Source organism: Magnolia sinica, chromosome 13 (assembly GCF_029962835.1).
Source record: "Magnolia sinica isolate HGM2019 chromosome 13, MsV1, whole genome shotgun sequence".
Lineage (NCBI taxonomy): Eukaryota > Viridiplantae > Streptophyta > Magnoliopsida > Magnoliales > Magnoliaceae > Magnolia > Magnolia sinica.
The window spans coordinates 12,102,649-12,116,461 of NC_080585.1; the positions used below are offsets into that span (position 1 = coordinate 12,102,649).

Consider the following 13,813-nt stretch of genomic DNA (forward strand, 5'->3'; position numbering starts at 1 on the left):
CCAAAACACTTTACCCAGTTTCAAACTAGAGATGCTACATGTATAAAGACTTCACCTGTGCAAAGGAACACCCAAACCTAAACAGGAATCAAGCACTTTACATGTGTAAATACAGTAATTACCTGCACCCAAACCGATCCTTTAGCTTCTTCACTAGCTTTTTCTCTGTAAGCATGGCAATAAGCCATCTTTAATGTTACAATCTGGTCCATCCATTGTGTATAGAGACGCGCGGATTAAAGAAATCCACCTTCAATCCACATACTTCTACATCCATTCTTCTTGCTTCTGACTGAATGTTATCTTACAAGTCCCCATTACTGCATTGATGGTGTACCAATAACATTACTGCATTGATGGTGTACCAGTACTGCATCGACATAGCAGCTAAACTGTCAAGAGCTTTAAATGGTCAGTCAAATGGAGACCATATGAAAGCTGGAAAGAGAGAATCAATCGAGGCAGTCTGCCTGATATAAGATGAATCATTGAGCAGGTTGGCACTTGATCCTAAGACAAGTATTCATTACAATGGAATTAAACAGTTCACTGAAAAGTTCTCAGAGAACTTCAAAAGCCCTTATTTGTGGCAGCTATCCATTAATGGAAGAGACAATACTATACATTCAGACACACTTATAGATGCATGCATCCACATTTATATGCTCATGCGCTCGTACCCAACATGGACGTACACCATCCTTCAGGAAAATCAAGCCCGACTCACTGCCTGCATGATCAGCCGCGTGATTCTTTGTCGATACTGATTGCTGACAATAGTGCAGGATTAGAAACTGTCGCAAAGCCACGTATCTTTCTGTCCTTCTTTCCACATTCCCCATCTCCACCCAACCCTTGGCCAATCACACAAACATTTACTGATCAGACGGTTTTTTATATCATCAATTACATCGGAGTGGATAAGCATTGCCACGTCAGATAGAGCACTGCACCGGTCAAACACAAATGATATGAAGGAGCAAGTGACTTCTAGCTCTGATAACACCAAATACACAGTCAGCTTCTTTAACCTTTTCCATCCAAACCTAACAGCAGGGTCCTCACATTCGAAAGATTTTTCCAATTCAACATAAATCCAAGGCCCCATGACAACAGTCACCACATTAGGAAATGTACTCATCAGTGACTCGAAGTCGACCATTTCCCTCAGTTCAAACAAATCTGCCTGTTTGGGTGCCTCAAGCACCAGCTTCTCAACAGTCCTGCCGTCCGGAAAAAGCCGCACGAGGGTCCGTGGATCAGAGGACTCAATCCTAAGAGACTTCAAATTGAGAAACCTATCTACGTCAATGTCATAGCTTGGTTTTTCAATTGAAAGATCCAAAACGGAAAGTAGCGGAGCTTTAAGAACAAGGACCTTAGGTTTAACACATTTCAACGTCAAGTCGATCAACTTGGGAGCATGTATAGCCAAACAGAGTGGAGCATTGGATACTGTCCAGTGGCAGGTTTTAAGTTGCAAGAGATGGATTTTGGGCTCTCTAAACCCTCCAACCCCAATCAAATTAAGAATTTGCAGAGAAGGAAAGCATTCATTCACCTTGTTTAGGTCTTCATCGTCCAATCTTATGAATTCAAGGGTCAAACTTGTGAGCATCGGCATCAGTTTTAACCCTTCCACTGATAGCCAGGCATTTTTCAGTTCCAAATTGAGAAGGCTGTTATCACCTGAGAAAGGCAGAGACATACCTCAATCCACAGTGTCCTTTTTTACTTCTTTTTTATTAATGGCATACAAAGATCAGTGTTATGCTCAAGAATAACATGAATTGGCAATGCAGTTGCCATTGTGGTTAGACCAGTAAGCTGGGAAAGATCTTCTCGACCAGTAATGATCACCATCTGGACTTCTCTAAACAGTAAACATTCTTAACACAGCTTTTGGATGCTGAATTTGAACTGAATTGCAATAATGCAATTTAATAAAAATGAGCAAGGTGGGGGTAGTTCCACTCCATACTAGCAGCAAAATTAATCTTACAATGGTTTTAAATCCAACTTTAAACTCATGGAATTGCTATTAGGGGTTTGGTCATCATCTTTGATTAAATGGTGCCAGGTCCACCTCGGTTGTTTCCTCTATGTTGAATTGGATAACTGCAATTCACTTCAATTGAGCATACAAATGCACCCTAAACCATTATACTCTGAGGCTAAAGAATAGAACATTAAGATGCTAAATACAGGGGTCAATTTTCGTTGAAGTTTTTTTCTTTTTCTTTTTCAAGGATACCTCCAGATTTATTTTCATTATGGAGAAACTATAACACAAGTGAAAATAGTTAAAGGCTGTGTTTGTATGGCAAAGATTAGAGTGTGTTTGGTAACACCACTGGAAGTTACTTCTAGCAGCTTCTCTTGGAAAATAGAAACTATTCTAAAGTGTAGAATGGCTTCTATTTTGAAAGAGAAGCTGCTAGCCAATGCATCCTTAGTGCTTGAAGTTTTCCCTCTCTTTTATATGCTTAATGAGGGTTGCTGAAACAATGGATTCAGTTTGAATTCCAATAGTCAAAATAGAGGACGCAATTAGATTGCATGAGCTAGACAAAATATTGATCTTGCATGACTGTAAATTGTCCAAATGCCCTGCCTGGCATATGAAATGTTGCTCGAGCCTGTAGAGCAAAAAATCCATAGATAGAGTTAGAACACATCTGCTTTGGAGGGCAGAGGTCTTGACTTTCAGGCCAGAATTAATTTGGACAATTAAATATGTGATATAGTTTGACATACCAATATATATTTCCATTCCTGGAATGCCCTTGGTGCTTTCTGTTGAATCAGAAAAATCTACAAAGACATTTTCCTTTCATGGACTACTAAGGAATATCGTTAGTAATTGATATTTGGTTGCCTAAGAACATGTGGATACCCAAAAGCCATCACCCTTTTTCTCGACCGATATGGCAATGCATAACTTTAGCTGTTATGTTATGCATGTTAAGTGTGTATGATAGTAATAAACTATACTCGAGTTTTCCTCAAAGGCTCAGACCTTTTTGTGCTGTTACTTACAGTTGGGAAATTCCAATTTCACAAATACCATCTAAAACAAGTCGGTGAGTACCTACATACAAGCACGGATGCATGAGTAAGTGCTGGTGCCTCTGACAAAGCCTAAGCAACTGTAACTTCTGGATTAACTTACAATTTGGGACCACCTTCCGTATGTAACATCATCTCTTCAAATTCTTCCTTAAAAGTGCACCAGCATGCATCTGAATGTTATGTATGCATATGGGTATATATGCATAAGCGAATGTATGCAACTATTTGCAACTGTATGTATGTGTATGCATTCATATACATGCATACAAAATTCACTAATAACAGAATTGGAATTCTAGAACAATGATCTAGTAAGAATTCCTCTTACCCTCCCTCATGCGAATCAGCTTAGCACCTTGCCACTGTCAAACGATGATCAAGTGCTTGCTACTTGGAGTGTACATCATTTTCCTAGATACTTGGACCGCACTATCAATTTCATGTCACAATCAATGGTGAACGACATCGGTTTAAGAGATCAGTGGTTGGCAATAGAATGAAAGCTGAGGGCCAGTGAAACAGTGTTTCTGGAAGGTCGTAATGGGAAGGAACGGTAGTAGCTGAACGTTCGGTAGAAGGTGGCCAGTAGTGTATGGTTCTGGAGAAGGAAAATGAAACTAGCAGGACTCAAGGAATCAATAGAGTCCTCCTACAAGGGACTCATGACAAGGGGCAGGTGCTTGTAGTCAGAAACGCAGAGGAAGGTGGTTTCTGGAGGATGGAATATGTGTCAGGGACATCTGTTGAAGATAAACCTAAAGGTAAAGTCCTCACTCATCGGACTTCGACTCCAGGCTCCTCCAATGCCCAAGGTCAGGACAAGGGAGTCTGAATCCCTGCGGGAAAAGGAAGAAAAAGGCTCAAGGAGAAAGGTAGACAGAGGAGCTTCGTCCCCTTAAAGGACTTCCCTACTCTGTTTGTAGACCGGTTCCCTGCAGAGTGGAAGGAGTTCAATTTCTCATGGGTGTTCAGCCACTTTGGTAAGGTTGTGGACGTCTCCATACCCAGGGTTAAAGAGACCCAATTCATAAAGGGGTTTGCTTTTGTGAGGTTGGAAAACGTCTCAGACCTCCCTAAAGTCACCAAAGGACTGCATGGTAAGAAATTTAACGGGAAAGCCATCCATGTCCAAGTCGCCTGTTTTGGTCTGTCAGAAGCTAACAACAAAAAATTGGTAAAGGTAATCTATGTCCTCTAGTGGCTGAAGAGTTGGGACCCCCGGAAATCCATGCTCACCCCAGGGCACCTGTTGCCTCAAGAGGTAAAGGCAGGGAGTCTAGGGGTTCCCGGGGATCTTTTTGGGAATCGGGAGTGGTCCCTTGCAGCGCTAGGTAAGGAACTCTTGAGGATCTTCCCCCCCCCCCCCCCCCCCCAAATGTTCTGGTCGAATCTATCTGTGCCAAGATCATGGTCTCTCCTTTGTTTGTTTCTAAAGTTAATACGAGGCTTCAATGGAATCCGGTGGTCTCCATGAACCTCGGATCCTCGTTGCAGAATTTGGAGATTTGGTTTGGTTTTTATTGTAACCGGATTTAGATAAAATTATTTTTACAGGGAAAATCCACCGTGTTGGGCCGATAGCCTCCATCGTTAAATGGTTTGACTGGTCCCTTTCTGGTTTTTTTTTTTTTAAATTACATTTGGTTCCTCTTCCTTAGTATCGCTTTAGAGCTCTAGTCCTTTGAGTTTTTCCATGCTTTGGGCTTTTGTATTGGTGAAATCCAAGTCATTTTGCGAGAAGTGGGAAGAGCTCCAAGCAGCAAGACTGCTCACTCGGGTTGGTAACATTGTGAAGATTTCAGCTGTTGTGAAGTTTTTAGTGGGGAAGATAACCTTGGACATTAGGGCCCTTCATGAAGGGTCCCTTGACTATTAGTCGTGGATTAGAGAGGCCAGTGGCCTTGTTAATGGCAGTTTCTGGTAATCCACTGCAGCTCCAGCGTCTGTAAGTCCTTCCATTCCAAGTCTTGTGGGATTGTAGGCCACTGTGGGTTTGTGTGTGAGTTTCGGCCGGTCTTTGGCACTCGTGCAGGGCCACTAGGGGTTCAGATTGATACACATGGATGACAGGATTTGGATTTGCTTTCCTCTAGAAATCTCTCTCTCTCTCTCTCTCTCTCTCTCTCTCTCTTCTTTTGACTGTACGCAACTGTCCTTGTTCTCATCCTACCTCATCCTCGGGCGTCGACCCTGAGTCCTGGACAATCGAGATTGCTCCTGATACGGTGGCTCGCAAGGATCGGCCATCCTCACCATTTATTCATCCCTAGAATATTTCGTCCGACGAGAAATTGATCCTCTCATCTCACCTAGACGAGTCAAGGGACCCATGAACCAAAGATATCAAATCAGTAGTCCTGCAGCTGGATGTTCTGGCTGTTGTGTTGGCTCTAGCTGCATTTAATCCTCCTGCTAGGCCTTCAGTCTCTCAGCCGACCTCTCCAATCGTAGAGGCCACGGGTCCTCTCGCCCATACCCTCGTAGCCTCCCCTGGCAACAGTGATGCAATCAAAGTCCCACACATCTCCTCACCATCCTCTCTCAATCAGACAGTGGGGTAGGCAATGGAAGGAAAGGTGGACAACTGTCCAATTTCTCAACTTGAGGGAGATATAGATTTGTCATCTAGCTACAATTCATTATCACGGGAGAACAGTGGGAAGGTGGGTGACACAAGAGATGACGTTTTCACCGACCCAGAAGACAAAGAGTAGAGATATTTTTTATATCCCCCACTCATAATCAGACACGTGTTTGTCTATGTCAGGCAACTTTTCGAATGCTAGCTCGAATGGAGACACGTCATTGGTGCCTTCCCCATCTCTCGAAGACTCCTCTCTAACCCCTTTTAAAGATCCCTCCTTTGTTTCTCTCCTCAATAATGGTGAGGCTCCCGCTTCGCTCTCTATTGTGGGTCTTAATCCGGTGTCGTTCTATGCTTTGTCAGTCCCTCCTCCCGGTGAAATGTTTCTCTCCCCCTTCCGAGTCCTCTTCTTTGGAGAGGGTTGCATGAGGCCGACTTCCTTGGCCTCGGAGGTGGGTCCTCTAGCAATGGTTTGCTAATCCATTGTTCCCTTCCCCCGTGATCTCTCCTCTGGTAAGGGAGGATCTATCAGTGTTGGACTTGGGAATCGTTCCCTTGGGGGTCCTTGTTAAGGCCCTAGTGGTCTCTCCTATTAAGGCATCCTTTAACACTAGTAATGATCTCCTCCTCCAAGGAAATCCTTTAGCTTCAGGCCTACCTCAAAGGAAGATCAATAAGCTCCTTGCCCTCATTAAAGAAAAAAGTTGGGTTAAAGATGTAAAACATCATGTCGGGAGACTACTTGGGGTAGTTTTGGGGGAAATAGACAATGATTCCATGGCCATGTTTTGCTTGGTGGCAGAGAGGGGTACTGGTATCCCTTCTTTTGGATCCCTAAAGGAACCACCTAGACTCTTGAAAGGGAATAGGGAGTTGGCTAATCTGGGAGTGGCAGAGGAAGGGGCAGGTATTTCCATCCCACATGTTGAGATAAGGGGTAGAGGGGCAAGATTCGTTTCCCCATGAAGATCCTTTCATGGAATGTTTGCGAGTTGGGTTGCCCCCATAAGCGATCCATTGTTAAGGAAATTTGTTCCAAGTCAAAAGCTCATTTGATAGTCCTTCGGGAGTAGAAGCTTCACTCAGTGGATAAGAAGATGGTCTGCTCTATCTGGAATTGGAGAGGAATAGAATGGGAATCTCTCTCTGTCTCAGGATATGCAGGTGGCATCCCGATTCGTTGGGACCCGACTATCTGGTGTAAGGAGGAAAGTTACTATGGTAAGTTTTCAGCTAACCTGGTTTTTTATGTAGGTGACCTCGGGCTTTTGTTGGTTGTTTTCGGAGGTCTATGGCCCCTCCCTGTCTCTTTATAGGAAAAACTTTCCTCTGTCTGGGACAAATGAATGCTTCCTTGGTGCATAGGAGAAGATTTCAATTCGGTCAGATTTGTGCACGAAAAATTAAGCGCTACTATGCGTTGATTCTTTGAATGGATTGGGAAGTATGATTTCATTGACCTTCCAATGGGGGAAGTGAAATTTACGTGGTCTAATGGGCATGCTTCCCAAACCATGTCCTTGTTGGATAGGTTTTTGGTTTCCCCTACATGGATCCATAAATTCCCCTTAGCTCTTCAAAGAGGCCTTCCCAAGCTGACTTTGGATCATCATCCCATATCTTGGAAGTGGAAGATATCAAATATGGCCCTAAACCATTCAGGTTCGAGCTAGCTAGGCTCAAATTGGAGGGCTTTCGATCCTTTGCCTCTGGCTAGTGGACCTCTTTTTTAGTTGAGGGTAAAACTAGTTTTGTTCTTTCTGAGAAAATGTAGATGCTTAAGGAGCTAAAGTTGTGGCACCACAAATGTTTGGTATAAGAGAGCTGGAGATGTCATCTATCCTTGGTCAGATTCAAGCCTTGGATGTCCGAGAGGAAGGAAGAGGGTCCCTTGTCAGATGAGGATTCTTCTCTTGGAGCTAATTTTATTTATGATTATGCTGTTAGACTCAAGGAAGAGGAAATAAAGTGACGCCGACCCTCTAGTGTTGTTTGGCTAAAGGAGGGAGACAAGAACACTCGTTTCTTCCACGGTATAGCCAACGCTAGAACTAGGTGCAACTCTGTCTCCTCCGTAGTACTTAATGGCAATCGGTTATCTGACAAAGTATTAGTGATGTTGTGGTTAATTTCTATGCGCGTCTTCTTTCGAATGAGGTTTATGACAGACCTTATTTAGATGATTTGCCCTTTGATCAAATTTCCCTACAAGATATGGCTTTCCTGGGAAGCAACTTCTCTCTTGAGGAAATTAAGGTTGTGGTCTTTGATCTTGGTAGGGACAAGGCCTCTGATCCTGACGGTTTTCCATTGGTCTTTTTTCAATCTTTTTGGGAGTTGCTTAAGCAAGATGCCTTCGATTTTGTTCAGAATTTCTCCCAGTTGGGTTGAATTTTGTGAGAAATGGGTTATTCCTTTATAGCCTTGGTCCCTAAGCTGGAGCGACCTGAAAGTTTGAAGGATTTACATCCTAATAGTCTCATTGGAAACCCTTATAAAATTATTGCTAAAATGCTTAGTTCCGAGATAAGGCTTGTTCTCCCTAAAAATGATTTCTACTTTCTAAAGTGCTTTTGTGTTTAGTAGACAAATTTTGGATTGTTCTTTACTTGCCCATGAATGTCTTAATTCATATCATCGGGTTGGTAGGCAAGGTATCCTTTGTAAACTAGACTTGGAGAAACCGTATGACCATGTTAACTGGAATTTTTTGGACTATATGCTTGGTCGTTTGGTCTTTGGGGTGAAAAGGAGAGCCTGAATTCGTAGCCACATCTCTTCGGCCAGGTTTTTAGTGATTATTAATGAGTCTCCTTTTGACTTTTTCAAGGCCACTCAGAGCCTAAAACAGGGGGATCCCTTATCCTCCTTCCTGTTTATCATAGTGTCTGAAGCTTGTACGATGTTGATTAGAGGTCAAGAAGTGGACCTCTACCGTGGATTCGTTGTGGATAATTTTCCTCAGAGAATAAACCATTTGCAATTTGCTTATGATACCCTTCTATTTTGTGAGCCTTCAGAATCTATGGTGGATTGTTTGTTGGTTTGAAGTAGTTTCAGGGTTAAAAATCAACCATGCTAGAGTATCCTTTTGGCTTTTTCAAGGCCACTCGAAGCCTGAGACAGGGGGTTCCCTTATCCCCCTTCCTATTTATCATGTTGTTTGAAGCTTTAAGTAGGATGTTGATTAGAGGTCAAGAAGTGGGCCTCCACCATGGATTCTTTGTGGATAATTTTCCTCAAAGAATAAACCATTTCCAATTTGTTGATGCCCTTCTATTCTGTGAGCCTTCAAATTCTATGGTGGATTGTTTGTTGGTTTGAAGTAGTTTCAGGATTAAAAATCAACTGTTCTAAGAGTGAATTTTTTGGGATCCATATGTCTGAAGAGGAATTGATTGTCTTGGCTTCTGCCTTTAGCTGTCCAGTGGGCTCCCTCCCATCATCTTATTTGGGCCTTCCTCTCTGTGTAGGTAAGCTGCCTTTGCATGGCATGGCATTGTTCACTATTCAACCCTTGAACATTGTACTGTGTATGGCCATGAAGCCATATTCATAAGACCAGGTGTAGACAGTTTCCTTACTCAATAGAGTCTATATTCCTACTTGGGAATACAATCTGGAGTTCACAAAAAAAAATAAAAAAATAAAAAAATATAAAAGACAAAAAAAATGTACAATTCTAATATCGAAAACCTTCTAAATTGAGGCATGTATGTGATAGGTAGGGCTGTATACACAGCCGTCCACATGTGCAGTTTGTCACAAACTCATACAGATTGCTCCCCTGAACATGCACAATCACATTGTGACCTAATAGCGGTTCCTGCCACTTATGATCAAGTGGGACCTAATTCAGTACACGTGGGACGTGGACATGTTATATGGGGTGCGATTACATCACCAAGGTCCACCATGGTCGCAGGTAGGCCAACCTCGCAGATTGGCACCGTAATATGGTAAGAAGAATTCACCCTTAAAATCTAACCAATTTTCCTGAATATATATATATATATATATTAAATGAAAGTTCTACACTACTGCAATTTCAAGAAACATAGCAACAAAGAAAATATGGAAGATCGATTTTCAAGAATACTCACAGCAGGCAGAGATGAGCGCCAGGACCTCTGACTTGCGCCAGCACGACTGGATCCAGAAATCCGAAATTGACAGTGATCTCAGCCGTTCGCCCACCTCCGGAAGCCACTGGGACACGAAATCGACGGACGTGAGATGGAGGTCGTCGTACTCGTCCTCACCATCATCGTACTCAAAGGAGTCGCAGAACGGCTTCTCGATGGAAACAGAGACGGATTCTAGGGTCTTGGATAAGTAGAGGAGGTTTTTCTTGACGATGGATTTGAAAGGGGTTGTTAGGGTTTTAGAGTCTGGAGATCGAGATCGGAGGTAGCGGTCAAAGGAGCAGATGAGAGTGAGGGATCGGACCTCGTAGGAGAGGGATTTTAGCGTTTTGGATGCGAGTCGGCAACGAGCAAGGTCGGTGGAATCGCTGATTCGATTCAGTATCTCCAGAAGGAGGGGTGGAGGCAGATCATCCATCGACATGGCGATAGATTTTTTTTCTTTTCTTAGGGAGAGGACAGAGGACGTTTTCTGTTGGCAATTTTCTGGAGGGAGAAATTATCATTTACAACGGTGCGCGCGGATTAGGTACTGCCCCCGCCTGTTCGGAGCTCGGGACAGGCGGAGGCTCCGAGGGTCACTGAGGGGCCATCGTGACTCATGAATTTTATCCACACCGTCCATTCATTTTTCCATGTCATTTTAGATTACCGGAATAAAAATAAGGCATATCCAGTTCTAAAGTTGACCACACCACGGGAAGCATCTGTGCTCAGAATATACACCATTGAAGCATTTTTGGGGTCTGCCGTGTTTTTTATTTTCCATCCAACCTGTTTATACGGTCATATTCACCTGGATGAAGTGAAAAATACAAATATAATATTGATCCAAAACTTCTGTAGCCCTCAAGCATTTTTGAATGGTAATAATTTAATCCCCATTTTGTGGTCCATTTGAGCTTTTATCTTATCTATTTTTGGTTTTATAATCTAAAATGATGTCTAAAAATAGATGAACGGTGTAGATAAAATTCATACATCAATTTAGCTCCTCAGTGGCCCTCGAAACCTCCGCCTGTCCCGAGCTCCAAACAGGCGGGGGTAGTACGTAATCCGCGACTTACAACGTTAGCTTTGCTAAGCCCAGTACAAGTCAGCTGTTGCACACGCCAATACATGTGGCAGCCTGAAAACCAAGTGAAATATCCAGGCCATCCACAAGGCGGAAGTTACCATTTATATGTTATTGCCCAAATATAATGGTGCTCCACTCAGTGGGTGTACCGTGATATTAGACGTAAGTGGACAGGTTGGAAAACTGCAGTCGATTTAGCGAACGGATGTTAACCAACCAGTGCAACTTTTTATATTTTCTGCTGACGTGTCATTTTATATAGAGAACGGATCAGGTGCGGCTCCGGCCCTACCGTGGGGTCCACTTTATTGGATGTATTCAGTATCCACGCCATCCATCCCTTTTGCCAGGTCTTTTTAGAGCCTTGCGTAAAAAAAATTGAAGTAGATCCACGTCATTGACAACTTCCTTAGGGTTGACCGCAAATTTTTTAGTGATGGTTATTTGTCAACTTCTTAGGGTTGACCGCATTTGTAAAACAAATATAATCTTTATACAAAGCTTTTGTGGCCTATTAATATTCAATCACCACCGTTTCCTATGATATGGTCAGCCTAAAAAATTGTTTTTGCTTCATTTTGTAGCTTATGCTTTAAAATGATTCACGAAATTGGATGGATTGTATGGATATAGAATATATGTATTGAGTGGTCCCATGGTAATAGCCCCACCAGCTTTTTTTTTGGGTTAGCTTGTTGGTAGACACTACACCCACTCCATGTTAGGGATCTATACCAAGACCTCAAGTGAGTGTTGAAACGATGTATCTCCACTCAGTCTGATAGTTGAGCTATGGATCTGGGTGTGGCCCCACCAACTTGGGTAAGGTCCGGCGTACCTAATCCGTGTTGGGTCCCCTCATGTGGAGTCGGTACCCACATGTGTTGGCTTAATTAGTTTTTTTTTTTTTTTTTTGTACATGTGGCTTCGTGGCTTCAGTGGAAGTGTTATTAATCTTATGACCAAGTAAAATAAGAGGCAAAGATTAAAAAGAGTTTGAGCAACACAAACGGGATTTTTTCTTTCTTGGATAATAGTAGCGGTGTACATTGGGTCGAACCGAGTCGTGCACGTTGAGACCAATATTCAATACGTGCTGGTTCTAAAGGAGAATAGGTGTTGTGCACGCTGAGACCAATATCCAATACGTGCTGGCTCTAAAGGACGTGAGATGTATACCTGATATCCAGGTTAATTTAATCCATGCAGTGACTTCACTACCTCCCCCATGAAGAGACTCCAATTGCGTAGCTAAGAGCTGCACTTTTTTCACATAGTAATGATCTATAAGCCCACCATAATGTATATGTTATACCCATACCATCCATTCACTTTACCCTATCATTTTAGTGCACAAGTTAAAAAAATGAGGTTGGTATACATCTCAAGTGGACTACACCATAGAAATCAATAAGGACAATGGCACCCACAGTTGAAACCCTCATAAGGCCCACCATGATTTACCAGTCAACCTGTTCATAAGATCACGTGGAAGACCTGGATGAAAGGAAAACACAAATATCATCTTCATCCAAAACTTCCAAGGCTCCGAGAAGTTTTCAATGATAAGTGTTCTATCCCCGTTGTTTCCTGTGTGGCGGTCCACGGAAGCTTTGGATCTGACTTATTTTTTACCTCATTTACTAAAATAATCTGAAAAGATAGATAGATGGTGTGGATAACTTTGCCAAGTATTGACCTTGTCCCACGCTAGGCAATCCGAGTCCCTTGGTGCGCAGGATATTAACAGCCATGCATCAGTCGACCTGGGATCCAGCAACGTGGATGGGACCTGACTGTCAGGCCCACCTCTATGTATGCACTGTGTATCCTCCCTTCATCGGTCTTGTCTAATGATTTTGTGGCATGGGTCCAAGTAAACTTTTTGTCATGTCATTTTATGGCATAAGCCTAAAATGAAGCAGGTCCAAATCCTAGGAGCGCAGGTTAAAAATAACAGGTCAAGTTGATATTTGTATTTTTCCTATGTATTCAGGTCCATTTCAATGGCAAATAAACATTACGGTAGACTTCATGGAGTTTTTATCCATGGGTGTTCAATAACCATGTTTTCCTGTGGTGTGGTGCACTTGAGATTTAGATTGTGGGTGTTCAATAACCATAGTTTATTGTGGTATGGTCCACTTGAGATTTAGATGTGCTTTATTTTTGGGCCCATTACATGAAATGATATTGATAAACAAATGAACTGCATGGATACATAATGCATATATAGAAGCAGTCCCATGGTCCGGTCCCCATAGTGACCCTTGTGGATTTCTTGGTATTGGTTGGTGTTACAGGGCTGCCATGATTATGTGTTTCATCTATGTTATTCATCCAATCTCCAGCTTATTTTAGGGTATTAGCCCAAAAAAGAGACAGATCTCATTCCAAATATAGGGTGGATTGTACCATAGGAAATAGTGGTCACTGAGCGCTGACCGATAAACATTTCATAAAGCCCACATAATGTTCGTTTGCCATCCAACATGTTGATTAGGTCACATGACGGTGAAGGGAAAACACAATATTATTTTTGTTCAAAACTTTTATGGCCTTGATAAGTTTTAAATAGTGGGTGCTCAATTGTCAACGTTTCCTAAGATTTAGATGTGTCATAATTTAGGCTGATGCAATAAAATGAATTAGCAAAATGAAGAGATCTAACCCATATCTCAATGGTAGAAAGAGGGGAATTCAACACCCAGGTCGCCCATCAAGTACCCATGCGGGCCGAGTGTCAGCATACATGGGTTTTAATAAAACACATGACCGTACTGCCCATAGCACTGTCAAACTATTCTGTAACGTCATTTAAGAGGATGAGCAATGCCAATGAGGCAGCTCCAAAGCTCCAATTTTTTTGTAACCCCTAGAAAGTTTGGGTTGAATCCTCGTTGCTGACTATGATGCCGCCTACTTGAGTTTTAG

The 13,813-nt window shown here is 42.5% G+C and overlaps 1 protein-coding gene across 1 annotated transcript; it reads right to left on the bottom strand.

Moving 5' to 3' along the window:
* Positions 1–488: 488 nt before the first annotated feature.
* LOC131222828 (F-box/LRR-repeat protein At4g29420) lies at positions 489–10,328 on the bottom strand. Its single transcript, XM_058218033.1, is given in 3 exon segments — positions 489–837; positions 839–1,689; positions 9,760–10,328. Coding segments are annotated over 3 exon segments (1,416 nt in total). The 5' UTR covers positions 10,226–10,328; the 3' UTR covers positions 489–738.
* Between the last annotated feature and the right edge of the window lie 3,485 nt (positions 10,329–13,813).